The 26955-nt window shown below is 38.9% G+C and overlaps 1 protein-coding gene across 1 annotated transcript in view; it reads left to right on the forward strand.

Moving 5' to 3' along the window:
• The first annotated feature begins 8665 nt into the window (after window positions 1-8665).
• Window positions 8666-26955, forward strand: part of LOC100888151 (dynein heavy chain 2, axonemal) — an 83705-nt gene continuing 65415 nt past the window's right edge. Inside the window, exons 1-20 of the mRNA XM_030981822.1 lie at window positions 8666-8773; window positions 10068-10278; window positions 11158-11306; window positions 11964-12312; window positions 12839-13003; window positions 13511-13749; window positions 14373-14564; window positions 15531-15668; window positions 16338-16445; window positions 17166-17371; window positions 17982-18111; window positions 18626-18808; window positions 19557-19771; window positions 20293-20439; window positions 21660-21816; window positions 22697-22936; window positions 24057-24227; window positions 25026-25154; window positions 26076-26191; window positions 26819-26914. Of these exons, the coding sequence (XP_030837682.1) occupies window positions 10101-10278; window positions 11158-11306; window positions 11964-12312; window positions 12839-13003; window positions 13511-13749; window positions 14373-14564; window positions 15531-15668; window positions 16338-16445; window positions 17166-17371; window positions 17982-18111; window positions 18626-18808; window positions 19557-19771; window positions 20293-20439; window positions 21660-21816; window positions 22697-22936; window positions 24057-24227; window positions 25026-25154; window positions 26076-26191; window positions 26819-26914 (3308 nt within the window). The 5' untranslated portion in view covers window positions 8666-8773; window positions 10068-10100. The remainder of the gene's footprint in view (window positions 8774-10067; window positions 10279-11157; window positions 11307-11963; window positions 12313-12838; window positions 13004-13510; window positions 13750-14372; window positions 14565-15530; window positions 15669-16337; window positions 16446-17165; window positions 17372-17981; window positions 18112-18625; window positions 18809-19556; window positions 19772-20292; window positions 20440-21659; window positions 21817-22696; window positions 22937-24056; window positions 24228-25025; window positions 25155-26075; window positions 26192-26818; window positions 26915-26955) is intronic.

A 26955-nucleotide genomic window follows, 5' to 3' on the forward strand; every position in this document is an offset into this window, starting at 1 on the left:
AAGCAAATGAAGGAGAGCTCGTATGATAAGTCACAGAGTTGCCAATTTGTATTTGATTGATAACAACTTCAATAATTCATAACTTTCTTATTTTCATTCAGAATTTGCTCAAACTTTCACTCACCTGATTTTCTTATTATTCTGCCTCTATCGAAACAAACTTATTTTGGGGGTGGACTTTCCCTTTCATGCATGCATGCATTGGAACAGGCGAGGATCCACGATCCACGGGTGGGGGAGCTAGGGACGACGGGCGACTGGCGCCCCCACCCCCCCCCCCCCTGGTAAAAAAAGGGGGGCACCCCTGGCAACAACAAAAATGATGGTCACCACAAATCTACCTTTTTCCCTTTTTGCTCAAGGGTTTGGATAAAACCAAGTAAATTTTTCAGCGCACAATGAAAACGAGTATAAATCGCGAAATCCCGCAAAATCATCATTTATAAATTATGAAAACGAAAAAGCGCTAAACGAAAGTAATTTGATAAACGAAAACACAAGAAAGAAGCTCAAGAAAGTAATAAGCTTGAGAAAGATTACCAATAGTCCTTTTCAGCTAGGACTACACACTCTCACAAAGGCCTACAGTCCTCGACCCCCCCCCCCCCCATCCACCCTCCCACTCTCTCACATGGTGCAACCGTAAGCCTACTAATAAATATTAAACAAAAGTGCAAACACCACTACACATCGTGCATGTATCTACAGCAAGATGAGGGCACAATCGTACATTTTATAGAGGGGGCCGGGGGGCGGGCTGATTTCTTTTACTCACATAATTATATCAACTCTTCAGATTATAATGTTTCCAAGCGCAAGCAAAGCGAACGCGCAAATCAAAATAAAATAAATTTCTTCATATTTTGACAAATTCATATTCGGGCACTTTAACCTGCCCTTATATGACACTAAAGTCTAGGGCATCTTGCTCACTGGCATATGCCTACTGGAGGTCTAGGTGGTTGGGGGCTTCTGTCCCCGTAAAACTTCCGAGTTCTGCCCCAAACAAAAAAAATAACAGGGAGAAAAGGAAAACGGAAGAAGGAAAGAAGAAAGATATAAAGAAAAAAGTATAAAGAGAAGAAGCATTTAAGAAGGGGAAAAAGAGCTTCCTTTAAAATTTCATGCCGTTTTACCCCAGCCACTTTCTTTTGTAACAATCTAGGCCTACCGTCAAATGTAAGTTTTGTCGGGCCTTTGCAAATGGTAGCTCTCCTTCACTGGGGCACGATGAAGTACCCACCCCGGTTCATTGAAAATGTATGAAGTCCATGCCCTTTCTAAAGCCTTAGAAAAATGCGTTATTACACAGTTACATCAGGAGACCGTCTATAAAATGGCTGCATGTTTGTACATGTAGTAATTAACTCCCCTCCTAATCTCTCGAATGCAATAAATGTTTGTTTAATCACGATTGTCTTACAGTGGTAGGGAATGATCTAATTCTCATTCCCCTATAGTTTTATACCAGCCTTTAGGCCCCTTTAGGCTCTGAAATATTATGTAATGCAAAGTTTCACTACTAAAGTATAACAAGGGAAGGTCTCCCTTCTAAGTTGCTGCGCCGTGGCCTCACGAAATATACTATATATAACCCCTATATAGCCGTAAACCTTAAATATATAACATATTCTTTGAGTATATAGTTGTCCCTTGAAATTTTCAGTGGTTAAACTTTACGCTGGTTATCCAAATAGAAATAGAGCAAAGAAGGCTTAGAGTATTATTTACCTGTCAGGAGATCAAAAGAGGCCTTAAATTTAGTTGCAATATTTCAAACAACAACCAAAAAACAAAAAAAAACAAAAAAAATCGGGAAAAAATAGAGTGTATAAGTAATTAAAGGGCGCTTCGATGATAATCAAAAATGTGAATAACGTAAAATGAAAAATTGTCTCATTTCGGGGAAAATCGGACACGGTGATAAACTTCTTTTCTCCCCCCCCCCCCCCCCCCTCCCCCCCAAAGTTTTAAGGGATTGAAACCCGAGTCACAGCCAGGGGCGTCGCCAGACCTTTTTCAGTGGGGGGGGGGGGGTGTAGAGGCCAACGATTACCGACAAAACTAGCCACCAATTACCGACAAAATTAAATGTCCAATATCTACAAATTCAACTCTATAAACCTGGGGCCGAAGGCTAAATTGTTTTTCCTATGGACTATCTTTAGTACTTGCATATGCGCAAAATGGTCATTTTCCTCGACGACATAAATATACGAATTATTTCTTCAATTTAGTCAGCATCAAAGCTATATATTTTAATGCAGGCGTGGAGCTAAGATTTTATTTTAGGGAGGGGTGGTAGTGAGCAAGAGAATCACTTAAAAGCGCGCTCATGAGGGGGGTGTGGGTGATGGGCCTCCCGCGCGAAGCGCGGAAGGTTAGACGTTTCCTTAAAATATTAGGAAAAGAAGACGATTAATTGAACATTTTTTAACTGTTAATCCTTGTTTGAATGAAGTTTCCCCCCCCCACCACCTCCCGCGCGAAGCGCGAAAGCTTTGACCTATCATTAAATTATTATAAAAAAAGAAGACGATTTGCTGTACCGTTCTCGACTGTTTATCCTTGTCTGAATTCAGTCCCCCCCCCCTCCCGCGCAAAGCGAGGAAGCTTTGACGTTTCATTAAATTATGAGAAAAAGCAGACGATTCGGTGTACTGTTCTCGACTCTTAATCCTTGTCTGAATTCAGTTTCTCCCCCTCCAGCGCGAAGCGCTGAAGCTTTGACGTTTCATTAAATTATGAGAAAAAGCAGGCGATTCGGTGTACTGTTCTCGACTCTTAATCCTTATCTGAATGAAGCTTCCCCCACCCGCGCGAAGCGCGGAAGTTTTGACGTTTATTAAATTATTAGAAAAAGAAGACGATTCGTCGTACCGTTTTCGAATCTTAATAAGCCCTATTCACCTGTATTCAGTTTCCCCCCTCTCGCGCCAAGCGCAAAAGCTTTGAAGTTTCCTCATATTATTAGAGAAAGAACACGATTCGTTGTACCGTTTTCGACTCTAAATTAGCCCTATTAATTTTGTCTGAATTCAGTTTTCCCCTCTAGCGCAAAGCGCGGAAGCTTTGACGTTTCCTTAAATTATCAGAGAAAAAAGACGATTCGTTGTACCGATCTCGACTCGTCTAAATGAAGCTTTGTCCTTCCGCGCAAAGCGCGGGATTTTTGGCCTTTCATCACAATATATGGAAAGGAAGACGATTCCTCGTTCCGTTTTCGAATCTTATTAAGCCCTATTCATCTGAATTCAGTTCCCCCTCTCGCGCGAAGTGCGAAAGCTTTGACGTTACCTCAAATTATTAGAGAAGGAACACGATTCGTTGTACCGTTTTCGACTTTTAATTAGCCATATTTGTCTGAATTCAGTTTCCCATTCTCGCGCGGAAGCTTTGACGTTTCATTTAATTATGAGAAAAAGCAGACGATTCGGTGTCCTGTTCTAGACTCTTAATCCTTATCTGAATGAAGCTTCCCCCTCCCGCGCTTTGCGCGGAAGTTTTGACGTTTCATTAAATTATTAGAGAAAGAAGACGATTCGTCGTACCGTTTTCGACTCTTAATAAGCCCTATTCATCTGAATTAAGTTTCCCCCTCTCGCGCGAAGCGCGAAAGCTTTCACGTTTTCTCATATTATTAGAGAAAGAACACGATTCGTTGTACCGTTTTCGACTCTAAATAAGCCCTATTAATTTTGTCTGAATTCAGTTTACCCCTCTCGCGCGAAGCGCGGAAGCTTTGACGTTTCCTTAAATTATAAGAGAAAGAAGACGATTCGTTGTACCGTTCTCGACTCGTCTAAATGAAGTTTTTCGCCTTCCGCGCGAAGCGCGGAATTTTTGGCGTTTCATCACAATATAGAGAAGGGAAGACGATTCATTGTACCGTTTTCGACTCTTAATAAGCCCTATTCATCTGAATTAAGTTTCCCCCTCTCGCGCGAAGCGCGAAAGCTCTCACGTTTTCTCATATTAGCTCTCACGTTAGAGCTCTCACATAAGAGCTCTCACGTTTTCTCATATTATTAGAGAAAGAACACGATTCGTTGTACCGTTTTCGTCTCTAAATAAGCCCTATTAATTTTGTCTGAATTCAGCTTCCCCCTCTCGCGCGAAGTGCGAAAGCCTTGACATTTCCTCATACTATTAGAGAAAGAACACGATTCGTTGTACCGTTTTCGACTCTAAAAAGGCCTATTAATTTTGTCTGAATTCAGTTTCCCCCTCTGCGCGAAGCGCGAAAGCTTTGACGTTTCCTCATATTATTAGAGAAAGAACACGATTCGTTGTACCGTTTTCGACTCTAAATAAGCCCTATTAATTTTGTCTGAATTCAGTTTACCCCTCTCGCGCGAAGCGCGGAAGCTTTGACGTTTCCTTAAATTATTAGAGAAAGAAGACGATTCGTTGTACCGTTCTCGACTCGTCTAAATGAAGTTTCCCCTTCCGCGCAAAGCGCGGAATTTTTGGCGTTTCATCACAATATAAAGAAAGGAAGACGATTCGTCGTACCGTTATTGACTCTTAAACCTTGTTTGAATTTAGTTTCCCCGAAAATGTTAAACCTCTGATTTCTTTAGCTGATATTATAGGAAAGTGAAACTTCGAGAAAATACAAGTATTGTAGTTGTAGTCACTCTCGAAGTCGTCACAGCGGATATGAAGTCACAGTTCGTAGGGAAAAAAACTTGTCGGCCGACCGACAATATACATCTCACCGACTTCAAACTTCTGCATTGATATAGTACACGAGGATCGAGCAAGAATACCGACACAGCTGACCCGACACAGCAACATATTTACCCGTGTCTTTCTTGCTCCCTCGACGAGACGACTCCACCCAACAACCCCCTTCTCTCTTTTACTCCCACTCCTCCTCTCTCAGACTCTTACCTCCCCTCTCTCTTCCCTTTTTCATCCCCCGTTTCTTTTGTTTCCCTTTCACTCTGTTTTTCTTTTTTCTTTTCTTTTCTTTCTTTTCTTTCTTTTCCTTTCTTTCCTCTCCTCCCTCTCTTTCTTTCTTCTCTTTTCTTTCCTTTCTTTTCCTTTCTTTCCTTTCTTTTCCTTTCTTTTTTTTCTTTTCCTTTTCTTTTTTTCTTTTCTTTCCCTTTCTCTCTCTTTTTTCTCTCTCTTTTTTTCCCTCTCTTTTTTTCCCTCTCTTTTTTTTCCCTCTCTTTTTCCCCTCTCTTTTTTTCCCTCTCTTTTTCCCCCTCCCCCTTTTCTCTTTTTCCCGACGGCAGCGCAATTTTACCGACAATATCCTGACAGGTGGGGGGGTGTCGCACCCCCCCCCACACCCCCCCCCCTTTCACAGCCCCTCAAATGTTTTCGCTCGTTACGCCACTGATCTCGCAGCTCGAAAATAAATGTGTGGATATTCGGGCACCTTGCTAGTAGGGCATCTCGTTGCCCGAAATTTAGGTGTGGGTTAATTGCCCAAATATTAGAAAGTCAGGCTTGGGGGGGGGGGGGGGGGCAACAGACCAGTAGACCAATAGGATATATTTCGAGGTCCACGAACAGTGAAGTAATTTAATTGAATAGAAATGCAGTGATTAAAATTGCAATGGCCGAGTCGAAATAGTTTTCAGAGTAAACAATAACATCACCTGGTATATGCAGTCATAAATATAAAACATAATGTCATCAACAGTCATTGAAGATAATAATCTGGACAAAAATTCTTATAAGTCAAAACACTAAATATAAATATATCCAGCCCTTCTTCTTTTTCTTCTTCTGCAGATTTATTAATGAATATTTCTCGATAGTGTGTCATCAGTTACATTTTGTCAACATTTCTATTATTATTATTATATTGTGTATACGTTCAAACAAATTATTATATTTTGTATATTATATGTCAGTGGCGAAAGAGGGTGTTTGAAAATTGAAAATCGCGCTGACAGATATTTCGCTCAAGGGGAGGGGGGGGGGGGGGGTAAGGAGCATTATTTAAAATATATCAATATATATATTTTTTACTCAGCACCCCTCCCCCCCCCCCTTGAGCAAAAAAATAATAATAATTGAAGGGGGGTTTATCCCCCAAAACACCCCTGCATACGCGCCTGATATTCAAATGTAATTTGATTTGTGTGTTTTGCAGAAGAAAATAAATTCAAGTTAATAAATTCAATTCAATGATACATAATAATAATAATGATGATAATAATATTTAATTTGTATATAGCGCTTAATACAAATGCCTCTAAGCGCTTTACAAATATAAAGAATTGATAATATTGCAAATATACTGTGTCATGCGATTATACAATTGTGACTAATTATTAGGCTAAAGTATATTGAATAATTATTAGCTAAGATATATTGCAGAAAAAGATGAAGGTTAAACGGTTACAAATTATGATCTTATCTACACATGATTGTCTATGTGAAAATATAAGCTAATACTGGCATCCGCTGCACCAGTAATCTTGTAGAAAAATCTCCAATTGAATTCAATATGATATTTAACCAAAACAAAGAAGAGAAAATGAAAATGAAGAAACAAGAAAGAGGATAAGTTGATGATGAGGAAATTGTTTAAATAAGCAGAAGGGTAAAAGAGATCAGAGGAAAGAAAGATAAAAAAAAAATTAGAGAGAAAGAATGGACGGCTTTTGATACAGCGGCTCAGAAGACAATATATCGAGAACAAAAAGTGGGAAGAAAGAAATCGGCCTCCGATCAAAAAACGGGCCAACGTGAAGAAAAACAATTAAATAGCGCAGAAGAAAAAAAATGTGAACACATTATGTAAAAGAAAAGAGGAAAGAAAATGATGATATCCATAGAAAATGATGATACACAATCATGGAAAAGGTGTAAAAAGAGAATTGCAAAATTCATAAAGATAGCAGAGAAATATGTAAACAAAAAAAGTGAGAGAAATAGGAGTATAAGGGGAAATGGAATGCACAAGGAAATATGGACTGTGTCTCTTATTAGGCATATGCTATTTGGGGGCTGCAGCCGCGCCCCACCCCCTCACAACATAGAGAACAGAGGCCGCGGACTTGTGAGCTCAAACTATTATCGCCAGCATCCCGGCAATTTTTACAACACCGATTCGGGCAACGAGGTGCCAGAGTTATGTATTTACATCGTATACGCTTATTGTATTTTTGTTGATATAAAAAACATTTTTTTTACACGAAATAGGGGTGTTGGAGTAGGCTTACATTGACTGTAAAGGTAGTTAAAATTGTCTAACAAGCGGGGAAATTTAGGGGGAATATTATTGCCGGTATTGAGATTTGCCGTAAGCTTTAAAAAAAATGTTGAATTTGCCTATACAGATATTTTTATTATTTTTATGTGGGTGTCACAATCATATCTCTTTGTCTCACATCCAGAACTTCCTCGCACTTACTTGTAAATGCTGGAAAACATTGATGAAAAATAATGAAACCACTAAATGGGTATTGTCAGTGGCGGATCCAAGGGAGGGTGGCAGGAAGGCAGGGGATAAGGGGGCAAAAAAGGGGGGGGGGGGTGTTGAGAAAAGAAATAGTGCTCACCCCCCCCCTCCCGTTAACCTTTTTGGGGGGTTACCTCCCCCCTCGCTTATTCGGCCAGCTGATTCACCGCTAATATTATCTTACGAATTAGCCCCCCCCCCCTCCCTTGGGCCTCTGCCCTCGCCAGTTTGGATTGAAATCAATAAAGTGTGAATTTTAATTTGAATTTGTCGGTGCTCCGGAGGGGGGGGGGGGCACAATGCCCCTCACTATTTCAAGCAGTAGTACAAACGAGCAGAAACTTTGTGAGAGCTTTGGGGTCAGAAAGAAAAAAAATGCATCACCATCGGGTGGTATAATGGGCAAAAGGGAGAAATAAGCATAATTCAAATCATTTTTGAATTTTATTGGAGGGGAGGGGGCTACCCTCCCAGCCCCTACCCCCCCCCCCCCCTCCCCATTATATGCAGTACGCACGCCAGGGATTTAAGTATCCTTATAATAATAATAATAAAAATAAAAAAAGGCCCTAATAATAATAATAATAATATCAGTATCATTAGTAATAATAACAATGATAATAATAATAATGATAATAGGACCCTAATAAATATGATAATAATAATATTAATAACAATACGAGTAATGTGTTTAACAAAATAATGATGATATTGTACAATAATGATGATGATGAATTGAAATAAAATATATAATAATGAGCTAGAAGAAGAAAATCAGAGAGGAAGTAGAGAACCCACTATTATTATTATTATTATTATTATTACTCTTTTAAACCTCTAAATAAAGTTTGTTTTTCTCGGGAGTGGGAATAGGAAGATAATGCAGTTGAGTAGTGTACATGATTTTCAAAACATGCAGAAACCAATTAGAACAATCACTTAAGTCACCAGTCTCTTTCCAGGGCCCCCGTAGCTTTGCGATCGCAATATAATAATGGAATAGGGGATATACACCATTCAAATTACTAATCGCTATAAACTCCGACAACAAAAATATACAAAATAACACTTTTACAATATTTTGACCTAATATTTAAAATTATAAAATATTATTAACTGATAAATAGTTTAATTTGTTTTAAAAATATAAAAGTTAATGTCTAAATAAATATTTATATCAATTTAAGAAAGTAAGTCTTTACAGTGTTGCCAATTTTTTAATAAAATATGTTGTCGTCAGGGTGATCACAAGCGAAGCTGCATCGCCAATAATCAGTTACGAAAACGAGAGTGCAAGTAGAAGATACTTTTATTATAAGTTTTGAGAATGCAGCAAAGTGAAAATAGGTAAATATCTCATTAAGCTGATGTATAAATATTACAATTAATTAATGTCGAAATGTTATTAAACAGGAGATAGTAGATTAGCTGCAAAATCTTGAAAATTGTGTCTAGCTTCGCCTTCGGCACCTCGGTCTGCATCTGTGTCGGTCGACTACGTCTTGCCCTTGGCTCGGCCGCGGCCTGGGCTTGAGCCTTGGCTCTTGCGGAATTGCGCGACGACATGACAGCGAATTCTATGAATGTCCTAGAGTAGACTAAACCCTCGAAGTCTCCGCACCTAATAATAATAAAGGCCTAGTAATATTTGACTTGAAACTGACAAAGATTTCATTTAATTTTGCTCTAACTCTAAGACTAATGTTTAATCTGATATCCTGAAGAGTAAGTGTGCCAAAAAATCGCATGACAATTTGAATTTGAAATTGAATGAGAACAATGTTCGGCGCTTGTTCAGAAACCTATCCAAAATTTGACCTGTAACTCCGGCGTGGAGATATCATACTAAAACATAGCCTACCCAAAATGAAGAAAATATTATGGCTTACTAGGTCTACCTGTTTTGTGTCAATTTTCTTGTTATTTTCGGAGTATTTTTCGGAAAATCTCCGCGCCGAAGTTACGGATCAAATTTTGGATAGGTTTCAAGCGCCAATGTTCATGTTATTTTTACAAGAAAAAAGGAGCCTCAGCCCGCGCTGTGATCCTGAGGTATTTTTTTGACATTGCAAAAATAAGTCTTAACTTCAAATAATTTTCAAATACTATTTTTCTAGGAGATCTACCGTTAGGGCTAGGGTCTAGACCTATGAAAATTAAATCATGGCTGCCTTTTCTTGTGACAATGACCCTGTTGACTGTTTTTCCTAAAATATTGATAATTACTAAGGTTTTTACCCATCACTCTGGCGTGGAGATAACCTCCTAAACAATAGCCTACCCCAAAATCAACTGAATCTTCATCAGTTGTTCAAATAATGGTCGTGATATAAATTTGTTACATTTCTAATTACCCCTTTTGTGTCAATTTTGTTATCTTTTTTGGAGTATTTTTCCTAAAATCAAAGACATTATAATAAACACTTTCTCACACACAGGTTTCATGGCAAATCGCTGCACAAATTACAATACAATAACATACCGTACAGACGAAGGGGTGCAGGCGCGCAAGCGTGCGTGAAGTTATCGACTGTAATCTGTAATTAATACGACCGCTAACTTTACGCATGCGCATTTAGTACATAACAGTGAGGTGTCTTTTTTTTTTAATGTGTAATTTTCTTCTCTCTTTTTTTAAAAGGAATCGCCACCTGTGATATTGTATCAAGACAAGATGGCAGATTCAGCTGAAGCAGCCCCTGCCACAAATGAAGAACCCCTGACCAACGGGGTGGAGGAGGAGACCCCCCAGACCCCCGTGCAGAATGGTCTACCAAACGGGCGCAAGTCAGAGTCTCCACCAGCCATCAAGCTACCCGAGGGGTCCGAACCCAGAAGTGCATTGACCTCAGGTATATCACTTAGGCATTCAAAATAATTTCAGAGATACATGTATATGAAAACTAGTACATATGTAGATTCTCAAAATATCTGTAAGGAATCTATTTCTTATGCTTCTCAGTCATTACACACACTTACAAACCAGAGGAAAGTTTGACAAGAAAAAAGCATTATAAACATATTGTATATGTTGCATTTTATGAATGGAATTGGGTGATGGATATTTTGGAAAATATTTTTGTCAGTCTTTCCATCATCAATCTTATTGTATTATTATTATAATTATTAAGTAGCATCACCTGTGCCTGGGAGGCGATAGGTGAACTGAATCACTGTAACCCTCGGGTCTCTCCTCACGGTATAACTCATTGGGGGTGTGCAGGTGGACCATTACACCTGGGTTTTCCCCTACTCTGATAAGAATAGTGCAGTGGATTTTCAACATGCAAAGGTAGTGACTCTCCTCTACATGCGGCCTCCATTTAACATACTAGGGACAGAGTGTTTTCCACTTAACATAGCCTGCATTCTTTGAAATAGGGGAGGGACGCCTTAACACACAATGCAGGCTTCAGTCATCCAACTGGGGTGTATTTGAACCCACGATCTTTGGTTCGACAGGCAGACCCAACTCCCCTCCTTCCAGGAGGGTGTTTCAGAAAACTTGTTATCAGTGACAAATAACAGTTTTGTTATAAGCTAGTGAAATCCTTGCTTCTGATTGGTTATCAGCTGATTTGTCACTGATATTTGTCATTTGTCATTGAAAAAAGGCTTTGTGAAACACCCTCCTAACCTTTATAAAGACTCCCTGTTTTCACTCCCATGAGCGGTCTTTATAACAACTGTTTCACTATCTTATTTTATTTTTTTCACCTTAACTGAAACAGGAGCAGGAAGAATGACGGCCACACCAGCCTCAGGTTCTCACCATACTACCAGTGGTGATCTGATGAATGGAGACAGCATGGCCTTTGCAAATGGTAGCTCTCCCTCAATAGGGCATGATGAAGCACCTACCCCAGTTCATATTGATTATGTAAGTGTTTATCAGATGTTTCTATTGAGCTATTTTATTTAGCTCTCCAATGCCTTGTTATTTTGCTCTCCAATGCCTTGTTATTTCATATCAATAGTTTATGGATGGAGGGGGACTGGGGGTTCAAATGTTATGCTTACAGTGTAAATTGTGTTTTGATTTATGCAGTGTACATTGATTTATCAATCTCATGCATCTTTGTTAGCGTCATTCATTTTCATTTTACTTTTGTTTTAATCATCAAAGTAATAAACTTAATGTATATGCACAATATCAACTCTTAACAAGGTCAAGAAAACGGGCCCGTTTCACAAAGCATAATTTCAATGACAAATGACAAAAATCAGTGACAAATCTGCTGATAACCAATTAGAAGCAAGGATTTTAGTAGCTTGTAACAAAAACTGTCATTTGCAAGGATTTTAGTAGCTTATAACAAAAACTGTCATTTGTAACTGATGACAAGTTTTGTGAAACGCCCTCCAGGTTATACAGGAAAATGTATAATGAGAGATAACCTAGAAAAAAGCTTAGAATCTTTGTTCACATTGCATTAGAATATTGAGTACTGTTGAACCAACTAAAGTTGTTTTGATTGTAATTTCGTTAACCAAAGACTTAATTAACAATGGTGTTTTGAAAATTGGTGAATTCCAGGTTGACTTTGTGAAACAGAGGGTTATCCTGGCAGCCAGCGAGCCAGACATGTGGGCCGACGCCCACCACGAGACCATCGATGCCTTCTTCGACCCTGCCTCCAACGACCGGCTCCTCACCGTGTTCGTCGACCCCCAGATGGGCCTGGTCGTCAGCAACAACATCCCCCCGCAGGGGGTGGAGGAGCTCAACTACTTCATCCGGCGACCTGGGGTCAAGATGACCGGGGCGAACGTGGAGAAGGCGGTGCAGTACGGCACGGTCAGGAGCGGCCACGTGGAGAGCTTGCTCAGGATCATGCACAGCATCTTCGCACCGCTCTTCTTTGATAACACCACCTGGCCGGACAGTATCCTTTCATACGATGTTAAAACCTTGCTCACATTCGCCACTTTAAACTGGGGCAATTTCCAAGATTTTGTTTAAAAAAAGCATATTCAGTATACTGCACTTAACATTTTGTATATTATGACCCAGATATAAGGGACTATGTGAAAGACCTGTGGGGCTACTTTTTTTTTCTTCATCCCACATTCTATTTCTATGATACCCCAAAAAATAACACGGTTGCATTGCACCACTCTTCTTCGACAACACCACCTGGCTGGACAGTATCCTTTCATATGATATTAAAGCCTCTTTCACACATGCCACTTTAAACTGGGGCGATTTCGAGGATTTTGTTAAAAATTGAAAAACTTTTCTCATGAAATATCTTCTTTTTTTCTTATTTTGAAATACATGCATGTAAAGTTTTCTCATGAAATCTCTTTTTTTTTTGTGTGTGAAATATATGAAAACTTTCTGGCACTGCAAAGGTTAAATGTTATTTTCCTTAACTCTAACTCTCCCTCTTCTCCTCCCACCTCAACCAGGCATTAAGAATGATTTCTCGGCACAGCTTCACAGGTTCATGGCCAGCCTGACAGACACTCATTATAAGATCCAGGGACACACCGTCCTTTACATCCCCAAAGAAGGCATGAACATTCCACCGGAGAAGGCCGCCAAGGACAAGGAACTCGTACAAAGACTAGAAAGTGAGTCTTAAACCGTTTTTTAAGAATTCCCAGCAAGTTTGAGGTATTTGGTCATTGATGTCATATACATTACCAAGTAATGAAGAGTCATAAAAAAAACTAGACATCAAATATGTCATTTCATTTTATACCTGGTCTAATCCAACCTCATACAGGGGTATAAATCTAATACATTGATCATGCATACTAAAAAATGAAAAATAAATTTATGGAACAAACTTCTTGGACTTGCCCTTCTTCTTGTGTTCCATTGAAACAAATCCAACACATTTTGCAATGCACACCAATATCTTTCTTTCTTTGATAGCAATATATTTAGTCTCTTTCATTTTCTAGAATTTGTGAAACATAGTATCAAGCATGATGAAAGTCATCTACATGAAATAATCATGACAGCTGCCATACTGATCAATAACACAAATATTCATAATAGCTGCCATACTGATTAATAACATGAATATTCATGATAGCTGCCATACTGATCAATATTATGAATATTCATGACAGCTGCCATGGTGCACTGGACCAGACAGATCAAGGAGGTCCTGGCCTCACAGGATGCCATCGAGACCTCAGAGAACGCCGGTCCCCTGGAAGAGATCCAGTTCTGGAGAAGCCGGTGCCAGGACCTGTCGGGGATCAGTGAACAGCTACAGAAAGACGGGGTCCTAAGGGTGCAGGCCATCCTTGAACAGGCCAAGTCATCCTATGTCAGCCCCTTCAAGAAACTCTCCAAACTGATTCAGGTATGGATGAGAAGCTCTGATCTATCAGAAATGAACGTCTATTAACCCACTCTCTACAGGAACTGGGCAATTTTTGTGTTAAGCCTATGGTAATGGGAGAATTGAGTAGTGAATGGGTTAAAAAGAATTTCATGTTTGTGATGAGTTCTGATAATTTAATTAGAAAATAGTCACATTTTGAGTAATGTATTATGCAGTCATGAAATGACAATTCTCCAATGTTTTGAAGATGTTGTATCAAGCAAAATCTAATAGGGTGAGATTTTTAAAAACATGTATGCATCTATCTTCTGGCTGACTGAGTAATGCAACTGGAATCTCTGAATAAACTGTATGTGCAGCCCTGAGAAGCCTGAGTGTTAAATGCTACAAAAATGTATGAAAGCCTGACTGCACTAGTTCGGTCAGGAGGGATTAGACCTCCTGCATACATCTGTACGTCTGTAAAAGACAGGTGTTTATCTCATCAAATCAGCTGTCAATTAACATTAAAAAAAGAGGATCATGGGGGACCACTGGTTACCGCTTAGGCATTGTTTGCTATATAGAGGGCGGAAGTAGCTGCAAGAAGTGCAGTCCTGCTTTAAGTATTGTTATTTGATTGCTATTCTCCATGTTTGCAGGATGGATCTGCTCAAGCACAGAGCAACCTCAAGTTCCTCTCCACCCTGTCGGAGAAGTGCGAGGAACTCAACAAGGCCAAGCCAGCAGACATACCCAACATGCTACCCGGCATCATCAACAGGGTCAGGATGATATGGGTTAACTCGGATCACTACAAGAGCAGGGAGAGGCTGACGGGTCTATTCAGGAAGGTGAGATGTTAACCCATTAGCTGTCACAGAATTTCTGCTCTCTAATATCTATGTATTAATTGGATGGAACAGCTAGGTTAATTGTCTGCTAGGTTATTTACAAAAGCCTTCCAACACAACAAAATCTGTGGATCAAAAACTTCTGGATCCATTTCTGGATTCATTTGAGGATATGCAGTTTTACATTGTGTCAGACAGTTAGCATGGAGGACCCTGTTTCATAAAACATTCTATGTCACATTTGTATAACAAATTTGCTCTCAACCAATCAAATGTATCCAATCAACCAATCAACCAATCAAATGCATCAATTTCAGTATATATTTTTGGTATAATTCTGGTATATTTTTGATATATTTATTCACCAGAAGATATAGATATTGACAATTATTTTGCATCGTTTCAAATAGATATGAGTAGACTTGCTAGTGTAAGACTGCTTCCAGTACAGGATCAAACTAGGGCCTAAAGATTTACACCAGAATCAGAGATGATACTGATGTAGATGATATAGAGAACCCATGGGCCTACAGCAACCAGGTGGATCCTGTATTGACGTCCCTCTGGTTCTTAACACAAGATTTGTTTTAACAAAGAATTAATGATATGGGGAGTGTTTCACAAAAACTATGATGGACTGTAAGATGGACTTAACTATGGCAGGCTGCTAATGCTACTGTTTGCTCTCACCATTATGATCTGTAGATAATATTTTTCTTTAATAATGAACTATTATAAAGTGTAAATTCTGTAGATTTGTGACTATGATTTGTACGTCCCTTGAGAGACCAATGCCAATAAATGGTGAAAGCAAATAGTGGCATAAAAGGCCTGCCATAGTTAAGTCCAACTTAAAGTCGATCTTAGTCTTTGTGAAACATCCCCCAGGTTTCTTTAAAAAAAAAGAAAATAAAAACAATGATTCCTACTGACCATTTCTCTTCTTATCCTTGTTGCTTTGTACAGATCAGTAACGAGATCATCAAGCGTTGCTGTAAAGACATCTCCTTAGATCGTCTCTTCGATGGCTGCGTCAAATCATCCATGAACAGTCTCCATGAGAGCATCGAGTGCTGTAAGCAGTGGAAAGAACAGTACGCATGGGTGAGTGTGGTTCAGTGGTTTGTGTCCTTGGTTTCAAAACATGTGGGTCCTGAGTCCAAACCCAGTGTTCATACTCTCAGAAGAGATTAGGCATATGTCTTACTTGACCCACATGTTCAGTAATGCAATATCTGGTAGTAAAAAGTTTCCTAGACAACTCTCGGCACTCAATGATACTTTGGTGCCCAGCTAAAGGTAGAAGTATCGTTTCCAAAGTAGATTTAAATACTGTCTGATATATGCAATTCAAGGAAACAGATTTGTGGGGGTCTCCATTTCTTTAATTAAGGTACAGTATTATTTGCTGACTTCGTGCACACTGAAATTTCTCAAATGAAAGAAGCAGTTTTGCACAGCAAAAATAAGAGGAGAGTTATTGAGGGGGGGGGGGTGGGGAAGCAACAGAATTTGTTAATCTCGTTTAGTTTGAGAGGAGAAAAAAACAGTCCCTCTGGGATTAGTAGGCCTGGGACCCATTTCACAAGCCTTTTTTCAATGACAAATGACAAAAATCAGTGACAAATCTGCTGAGAACCAATCAGAAGCATGGATTTCACTAGCTTATAACAAAGACTATCATTTGTCTGTGATGACAAGTTTTGTGAAACGGGCCCCTGAAACACTGAAGCACCCAGTAAATGTGTTCTTCTTCTTCGTCCTTTCTTGCAGATTCGGCAGATGCATCATCGGTTCTCATCAGATAGTTGGGTTCTGGATCAGAGCAGTATCTTTGCTCAGGTGGATGCCTTCGTTCAGAGGTGCAAGGACCTTCTGGAGGTAAACAAAAAAACTTATATTGAGTAAAATAAAACGTATATTGAGTAAAATAAAACGTATATTGAGTTTAAAAAAACGTATATTGAGTGTGATAATAAAACCTGGAGCCCTGCAGATGAAACATTGAAGGCTTGTTCACATATTCCCTGATAAAACATGGTGGGATTATTCTGTGTGTGTACGAAATGAATGGCAAGTAGGGATAAAAACGGTATTCACAATTTGCAACAGTGGTCCTGTGTGAACACATTTATGTGTTTGTTATAAGACGCGAAGATGTGAAGTGCTTACATTTGCTTTAAAAAAACGTGCAGTAAACCGCTGCATTTTACCAAAGCATGTGCAAATAATCCTTCAGTCGAAGTAAATGTCAGTGTTTTGAAAGATAGTCAAACATGATTTGGATGGTTCGGAAAGGTATATGTGTGACTTATCGCCAAAAGAAAATTTGTGTAACCATAATTGATCCAATGTAATTTCTACTTGTGTACACATACTTCTTGTAAATTTATTTTGCTCTCTAATATCAAGTTTTTGCAAAAGCAAAAAAACTGCACTGGAACTTTCTTCCTTAAAATCTTTAAGCCATTGATTTTCATATGACAAATATTCTTCTGCAGTCAAACAAGGATTTCTTGGTAGAAGTGTACGACTCTACTATCAAGCCATCAGCGAATATCACATATTCATTGATGCATCATAACATTTACCTTGTCACAGGTTTGCGAGTGCCAGATCCACTTTGCCAGGATGAACGACGGAGACAAGATACCCATGCCGACCTTTGCAGGTCAAAGGGGGCCAGAGGTCACGCGAGGACTGCTCGAGATCGAGGCAGCGTTCGCCAAGAATCTGCTCATCCTGAGGAACGTGAAGAAAACAATCTTGGATGTGAAAGCAACCTCGTGGCATGATGACTACAACAAGTAAGAGGATTCATTTTCTTTAAATTCAATTCATAATTTTTGTTACCCCTTCCACAGGGAGCCTTTATTAAATAATAACGTTCACATACTGAATGTATACAAGAAAAGATATATAAATGCAGAATTTCTCAATTATATTCTTGGCCATTCAAAATATGATAAGATAATACGTTTACAGATATCAGTTACAAATTGCAGTTCATTTTTAAAACATCTCAGATTTACTTGGCAAGTCCGTGTTGCAAACAAAACAGATCATACAGACACCAAATTGAACATAAAAAAATAGGAAAAATAACTTAAAGATGACATATGTATAAACTTAGTGAAGAGAGAAATCTAAATACACAAAAAGAAATTACAAACATAAACATATATGATATAAAAAGTGTCAAAAGCATCATATGGAGGAAAGATCCATTCAAGAAAATAACCCAGTTATCCAGTTCAGTTCAATTCATGTATTATAATGTACCATGTACGGACACGCTGAAAACAGCTATGCTAAGCTGAAAGCGTGTTTTTTAATCACTGTATTTAAATAAATAAACAAACAAACAAACAAACAAGTGACCCTAACCATCTTTTTCTTTCTTCTCGTATCTGACAGATTTCGAGCAGGAATCAAAGATTTGGAGGTCATGATGCAGAATGTGATCACGACGGCCTTCGAGACGGCCAAGACGGTGGAACAGGGAGTGGAACTCCTGGATGCCTTCCAGCATCTCTCGTCCAGAGAGGTGATATATATGCATCTCCTTATTCGTGGGTAAAGTAGTCACCCAAAGAATCAAAAGTATTTGAATTGATGCAAAATTCATATCATTGCAAAGCCTAAGGGGAAGCCTTACTGATAAAAAATAACAACTCCCCTGTTCAAAATATGTTTGGGGCCCACAGTAATCATCTCTCAAAAATGTTAATTTTGAGATTCAGATTTTCTCCCTTCAGCGGTCCTCCGTTGAGCGTCAAGATTTGTGACGTCACGTGCGAGACACAGCTTGCAACAAAGCATTTATAACGCCCCTCCATGATATCATATCTATATGATTTTTCAGCAAATTATTCCTGTTTTTCAAGAGAAAATCTTTCCATCCATATATAATTTTTTTTGTTTTTTGTTGGGGGGGGGGGGGGGAGAGAAGGGAAGGGGATAGAGAGGATGGGTTTTGAGTTCAGTTTATTGACATAACTCAGTTGATATGTATATTTTTTCAGTGAGTTTACTCTTCATGCTGTATCTCTCGTATTTAGGCTATCCGTAGAACCATTGACAAGAAGACTGTGGAGGTGTATCATCTCTTCAACAATGAACTCAACGCCGTCAAGAAAGAATTCACCAAGAAGATCCCGGACCTGGGCTTCCTCAAGCCCCACTATGCGGGCCAGGCTCACTGGGCCAGGTCCTTGAAGAGGAGGATAGATAGATGTATGGAGGTAAGGTGTAGATTTGATCTTGAAATGAAGGAATTTCTATGTTTGATTGTCACATACAGTATGAGGAAGGTTTTAGACCTGGGCTTGCTCAAGCCGCAGTATGTAGGCCAGGCTCTTTTGGCCTGGGGGGTGTTTCACAAAGATCCTAAGTTCAACTTATCTCTAAGTTGGACTTAAAAAATATGGAAAGCCATTAGCATCTTTGAAAATATTTTGTAAAAGTTATTTTGCAAGGCATTCATTGTTTATTGAAATCATTCATATTTTCTTTCATCAAGGAGACTTCATGTTCTGGATGTGGAATTAATAAAAAGTCTAAAATACTTGAATTTCTGCTTTTGAATATGTTTCATTTAAAGACTCCAATGGCTGTCCATAATTTTTAAGTCCAACTTAGAGTTAAGTTCTACTTAGGATCTTTGTGAAACACCCCCCAGGTCTTTAAAGCTAGTGTGCGGATGGGTCTGGTCGGTGGATGTGTGTGTTATGTTTTTTTTTTACAGACATGCATCGATCAGATATGATCATTTACGACTGGAGACCATCATTTAGTTTTGATAATGAAGTGAAGTTCTTATTTCCTTCTTTGTAAATATTCCCTTGTAACATTTAGATTTAGAATTTGATGATATATTTTAAAGATTTGTTGAAATGAAGAAAGAAGATGCTGCACCCAGTACTTCAGATTTTACGGTGAATTTGTACGAGTATTTCCTATAATCCCTTCAAATTTTTACCATCTCCATAGGTGCTCAACAAAGCCTACTTCTTGCCTAACATCGGGAGCGGCGCCGAGACCCGTACCCAGTACAGCCAGCTCAGCACTGCCCTGGATGAATTCATCCGGAAGACCTTCAACGAGTGGGCCGCTACCGTGGACAAGGAATCCATCAAACTCCTGGACAGCCCTCTCCTGTGCCGTAGCAACGAGAAGATGGGCATGCTGGATGTCAACTTTGACAGGTTAGTTTAATCTCTTACCCTCATTGATTAAACGCTTCCACTGGTGTTGTAGGATTTCAAATACAGGACCCTCATTTCTAGGTTCCATGTCATATTTTTGTCTTCTTGAAAAAATTAAGAACAAATCAAGGATCAACTTAAATCAAGATGAACAGTGTTAAAGAATTACTATGATTGAAAATTGGTTTAAAGCTATCTAATTTGTGATTCATGTTTGGAAAAAAAAAGATTAGGGGCACTCTAAGGGTGAAAGATGCTAAGAAAATGGAGTACGGGAAAATCACCTTGCCTCCCGCACTTTATTCATGAGGTTTAGGAATCATTTCTTCACTTTCCAAATCCTTTCAAACTGACTCTCAATCGCAGACTAATTAATGTAGAGAGCTGATCACTTCAGTTTTAATATGTATCTCTTTCATTAAAAATAGCCACTACTTTAGATTTGATACAGACAATTAGATCTGTCTTTGTCAGTTGATTGTCACAGTTGTAGTTTGATCCCTTCTTTTTGCCTTGTCCAGGAATCTGTTGAAGATGTTCAATGAGATCCAGTATTGGGAGAAGTTGATGTTTGAGATTCCTCACTACGTCACAGAGGTTTACCAGAAGAGAGAAGATCTCAGGAACCTCAGAGAAAACGTCCTACTGGTGGTCAGAGATTACAATAGGTTAGCATGTGTTTGTGTGTGTGTGTGTGTGTATTGGGTTTTTACAGACGTGTATCAATCCGATACGATTTACGTCTGGGGCCCGACCTTTAAAGTGATTCGGTAACATTGCGTCAGATTCTGAAACAAAATTCTGGATTTAGCTCATGCTACAATCATAATTAGAAACATTTAGGTCAGTCAGGAATCCCATGACTTTTACAAGCCGATCGCCTGTCTGATTATCAAGATATTTACGATTGGAAATCGAAATTTCATTTTTCGTTTTCCTAACAGTTTTTATAACACTACAGTCTATTGAGAAAAAAGAGTATGGTAAAACCGGTCACTCAAAGATATTCACTTTTTTGAGGCACTTCATGATCATTTTGAAGCGCAATTTATTTTTTTAGGGCTTCAATACCATATTACAGACCCTGATAACACGTAGGGCCATGCCTTTAAACGTCACCATCCGATAGACTCGCTTTCAAACCAGGATCCGTCTGAGCCAGTTTGTACGCGAAGACAGTGAGCTGCATGACCAAGAGAACATACTGCTAGACAAACTCATGTCTCCCAGAAAAACTTAGCAACCTCATTAGAGTCTTTTATATTAGCAATAAGTCACAGAAAAAAAGAATAACCTTACTTCCAAAAAGTCAACATTGAACATTTCCAATGCTGAAGACAAGCTCCCATCCTTTAAAAGTCAGGTATTTTTCACTCTATATGTTGTTGAAATAACTGTTTTGAAATAATTCAGCCCAGAGTTAAAATCAACATTTTAGTTCAGGATGGCAAGTTCAATGAGCTTGTGAACTCTTCCTATCTCACATAGCTCTCCATATCCCAATAATAGTGGTGCTCTATATCTTTCAGCAAGCAAATAATATGTTTGACTGGGAAGGGTACTTCCAGTGTAATTGCTCATGAACACCTAGGATATTTTGAAAGACAAGAAAGTTGTTTATTGTTTTCTGATAATATATATTTTTTTCCTTCTCCCTTTCAAGCTTTGCTGATTTTTATTGAGATTGTTTAGATATGCATTTATTAACATTCTACATTCATCAAGACTTTCTGAATTATTCAACGACTTGTTTGACCACATCAAAAAACCAAATAGCACTATGTTTGTGAGGTTACTGTTAATCGTATAATAACGTAATATCCACAGATATGTTCTCTCCGACTTCATGCTTACAGTATCTCATGTCTCCTTCCCTCTGCTATTTCAGAATAATAGCCGCCTTGTCCTTGGAGGAGAGAGGACTCTTCAAGGAACGGATACGACACCTTGACAAGAAGATCCATCCAGGCCTTACGAAGCTCACCTGGGCCTCCAAGGGTATCTCAGACTTCTTTGTAGCAGAGTGTAGATTGCATGCCGGCAAGGTACGTGTGTGTTTGTGTCTGTATTTGGGTTTTTCGCAGACGTGTATCAATCAGATATGATTATTTACGTCTGGGGACCGACCTTTAACGTCACCATCCGAAAGAAGTGACTCAGATTCACGCTTGCGTCCTCGGCTGAATCATTTTGTAACTTCCATTGTTAGCTGGATTACAGGCGCACGCCACAACGCCCAGTCTAACGTGAATGAAAACAGCATTTACATCCAAATATATATGCATGATAGTTTTAATTAAAGCAATGATATCAACAAACATCACATCGTTAAAGATGAAAGAAATCGGATGGTATCGAAAGATATGCTCAGTCAGATTACGTTCAGACATTGACTGACCCTATGGCCTCTGGGATTCTTTTATTGATATGGTAATTATAAAACTGATTTTAAAGAGGAGTATTCCATACATAACTATCAGGCAAATTTCTACAGTCAATCAACTATATTTGTTTAGCCCCAAGAATTGATAGTGAGTAGGTAATAGTTTAGAACAGTTTAACAATCAAGCAGTTCTTGATACTAGCCCTTTATAACTTTGATTAAAATATTCCTGTAGCACTGTAATCATTGGTTATATTCTTCAGTGTAAAGTCAATTCATGTCTGGTACAGTCAAACCTGCTTTAGTGACCACCTGTCTTCAAAGACCACCTGTTTACAAAGGCCACATTTGTTGTTTTCCTTGAAAATGGTTTCACATTGAATCATGTACTAAAATAACCTGTCTACAAAGAACATGTGTCTACAAGGCCACTTTTTGTGTTTCCCTTGGGTGGTCACTATAGAAAGGTTTGACTGTATAACTTTGTATCTTGACACTGCTGTCCAATGACTCCATTAATGTTTTATTTGCTTTTGTATCAGGTTCAAGCCATTGTGGACGACTACAAGATCGCCAACCTGACCATCTCGCGCAGCTGCAAGCGGATCAGCGAGACGCTGCTCGTCAAAATCGATGGGAAGCGCATCTACGAGGACATGGAGTTTGAGGAGGAGCAGAAGCTTCATCGGACCAACGCGACCAAACGGCTGCAGATGATCCACGAAGAGATCGTCAACACCATGAGACAGACCTATGAGGTGTTCAGGGCGGACGGCCAAGAGGTACGTAGGATTCCTGCAGAAATTCATCGGGGGGGGGGGGTGTTTTAGAAAGATCCTAAGTTGAACTTATCTCTAAGTTGGACTTAACAATTATGGAAAGCCGTGAGCATCTTTGAAAATATTTTGTAAAAGTTATTTTAAAAGGCGTAAAATGTGGATTCAAATCATTCATATTTTCAATTGTCATGGGAGATTTCATGTTCTCGATGCCTTATTTTTGAAAAGTCTAAAATGCTTCAATTTTTGCTTTTGAATATATTTTGTTTTAAGGCTACAAATAGCTCTGCATAATTTTTAAGTCCAACTTAGAGTTAAGGTCTTTTTAGAATCTTTGTGAAACATCCCCTGGATTTATAGAGAGCTTGATTATATACAGCATATGAAGATTTTAGGCACCCGACTGGTCGGAACTGCAGGCATGAATTTCACTACTGACTGCTGGGCAGTGTAGCACAAGGAATGTTGATAAATGATTCCTATTTAGGGACGACCATTTAAACCAAAAAACCCATTTATAATAATTTCCTTTGGAGCGTAGGTGCAAGGTACAATATCAAATGTAACTATTCTAGACAATTAACTTATATCCTAAAAAAATGGTATACACATTGGTAATGTCAGACAGTGAATATCGCTTATCATTTAGCTGCAGAGTCATTGCACAAAGCGGACAATGATCGCAGAAATGTATAGTATTCCACTTCTGAATGGGGAATCTGTCTTCATTTTTGTCTGCTCTAGGTTCAAGGTTACTGGCATCGTTACGCACAGAAAAAATCCTTACAAATTAGTAATCATATCGGTATTGCAGACAGTCACTTATCACTTATCATATAGCCGCTGAGTTGTTGCACAAAACGTACAGTTATTGCCGAAATGTATAGTTTTCCACTTCTGAATGGGGAAATTGTCTTCATTTTTTCTTCTCTTGGTTCAAGGTTACTGGCATCCTTACACAGAGAAAAAATCCTAAAAACTGAGTATCAATATTGGTAATGTCAGACAGTGAATATCACTGATCAAATAACCGCTGAGTTATTGTACAAAGCGTATAGTCATCGCGGAAATGTATAGTTTTCCACTTCTGAACGAGGAATCTGTCTTCATTTTTTTTCTCTAGGTTCAAGGTTACTGGCATCGTTACACAGAGAAGATGGACAGGATGGTGGAAGAAGCGTTCCGTCTCAACGTCAAGTGGTCCCTGCAGGAGCTCTCTAGGGCCATCAACGGGGACGGCAAGAGCACCCCTAACCCCCTCTTCAGGGTCAAAGTGGTCCTTGATAAGACAAAGGTGCGAAATCATGGAATATTTTTATGCAATAATGATGATAATGATAATAATGTCCTTTTTACCCAGGGTAGCCTCATCAGTATTAAAGGCCCACTGTACTACTTATAGCTACATGCGCCCTCTATATAACAAACAATGTCTAATCGGTGACGTTCGGTCCCCCATGATCCTCTTGTTCTTATGTTATTTGAGAGCTGTGTTGATCAGATAACCACCTGTCCAGTGACCTTGCATGGCGGTCTAATCCCTCCTATAAACTAGTACAGATAAGCTTTAATACTGATGACTGATAATGCTGTATTATCATTCCTCCCTAAGGGTCCTGCAATCATACGATTACTCTGGCTTATGTCACTTTCACTTACCCTATACATTCCTATAAACCCTATATAATGTTATATTTTAATCGTTCAGGGCAATTGCACAATTGTCGGGGTGTGGCTCAATATTGCTTTAGAGTCTAAAAGATATACTGGATGCCTAAACAGAAAGAGAGAGCAGTGAAAGTTTGACTGTAGAAAAATTTGCATTAAAGTCCTTCAATTGGCAAGATGTTCAACACTTTAAATCACCATTTTTTGTATAAAGTTTAAATGAAGGAGGAAAATATATATGCATACTTGAACATGGTTAAAAGAGGGGAAAAAATTGAATATTGAGTGGAATAGTCAGCAAAAGCAAAAAGTCAAAGCCCCTAAAATGTAAAGCATTATCCCCCTTGACTTTCCTTATTCTGGCCAAACATCACACATCTCTATGTCATATGCAAATATCTCATCCGATTTTCTTTCCATCCAGGTTGAGTTCTCCCCCACTCTGAAGAACCTCGCACTCATTGTCATGAACACAAGCAGCAAGCTAACGGCTGCCGTGTCTGTTATCCAACGGTTACCGGATCTCCTGACCAGGAAAAGATCGCAGAAAGAGGTAGGGCAGACACAATGGAGAAGCCATGAAGGTTGACAACTATTGTTATTGTGTAGTGGTGGTTATTTTACCTGACTGCTAAGAAAGCATAAATGCTTGTTAGTCAGCAACCAGAGGACCGACGGCTTTAGGTCCTCTCCGAGAGACCTGGAGAGACCTGGTAATGAGGATTAATACCTTATCAAAGGGCACTAGCTCATCGCCTTAGGTTTCAAACCCGGGTCGCCGGATTACGAGACCACTGCTCTACCAACTGAGCTATCGTGCCTCCTCCAGGTTCAGTGGCTAGGCTAGGTGTTTGCAGAAATAGTTGCCATTTTAAGGAATACAGTAGGAGATACATGAAGGAAGTTGTGCCTTCTGGAAAGATGTCTACATAACAACATCAAAAGGAAAACAAAATTGAATTTCAGATGTGCCTGTTTTTGTATGATTCCTTTATTTTTGCTATATACATAATTTTGCACATCCCAGCCCAAAGTTGCATGAGTGAACATTTTGGTGAGGTTTTCAAGAACTATCAATTGTCATTCTGAATTTCAATATATAACGTGGATATAACAATAACATGGATAATTACACTTGTAAATCAACTTGATGAAGTTATCACATATGAAGAAGCTTATAAGTTTCCGAGATAATCTCTTTTGTTGGTTCAAATATGGGAAAGATACTTAAAGAAGAAGAAAAGCTGTACATGAACATGTATCAGAGAATCTGTAGTAACCATTGTGTACACTGACATAGTCAGCTTTCGTGTATTTGGGATGTATAACCAGAAAGGAAAATAAATATAAATCGTATTCCAATTATTTCTTGCTCTTTTCTATCAGCCCAACTATGTAGTAGTAGCGAATGATGAATATGAAACAAATATATAATTATGTTCTAATTATTTCCTGTCCTTTCCTCCCTTCCTAGCCTATCTATGTCGTAATAGAGAATGATGAAGAAACCAAGAAGATTCAGAAGAGTATCAATACCGGTATGCAAGCCAACGCTCAACATCTCATGACATACCTGGGTACATGGGATAGGTAAGAGAATGATTCGGTTTAGATATCTCAAGATGGATTGCCGTTTAGTCTACAACCAGTTTGTTCACTACCCAATTAGTCTATTCCCATATGGTCTACACCCAGCCATTCTACCATCCACATGGTCTAATAATCATTTCATCTACTTATTGTTTGGTTTAATGACCATTTAGGCTAATAGTCATTTGGTCTAATTTCAATATGGCCTAATATCTAATTAGTCTACTGCACATTTGGTCTTTTGTTCATTTAGTCTAATAACCAGGAAGTCTAACTTCCAATTTGTCTAATGCTCATTTTGTCTGTAGATAAAATGATTATCAGACCACGTGGATATAGTAGACAGGCTGCTTTTAGACCAAACAGCAATAAACCCCTAAAAGATAATTTTGCCATACCCCCATTGTTATGGATCAGTATGATGATCTGCAAATGAATGACATGCTAGAAATTGGAACTTTCAAATTTGCCATTAAATGAGTTTAAAGCAGTGTGTTACCAATCCATTTCTGGTTTATCATGGCAAATACTCTTTATCCTTTGGTGGAGCATGACATTTTTTGAAAGTTAGTCTTGGTTTTGTAGATGGAATAATAATTTTTCTATCATTTTCCATTATGTACACAGCTACCGTGAGATCTGGGAGGTCAACAAGGATGCATTCATCAGAAGATATCAGAAGTGTGAGCCCCCTGTCTCATCCTTTGATGCAGACATTGGAAGGTAAGATTGTTTACTCTCAAATACAGGTAGCTTGATAAATA

The sequence above is a fragment of the Strongylocentrotus purpuratus genome, unplaced genomic scaffold, assembly GCF_000002235.5.
Source record: "Strongylocentrotus purpuratus isolate Spur 01 unplaced genomic scaffold, Spur_5.0 spur5_scaffold_12, whole genome shotgun sequence".
Taxonomy (NCBI): domain Eukaryota; kingdom Metazoa; phylum Echinodermata; class Echinoidea; order Camarodonta; family Strongylocentrotidae; genus Strongylocentrotus; species Strongylocentrotus purpuratus.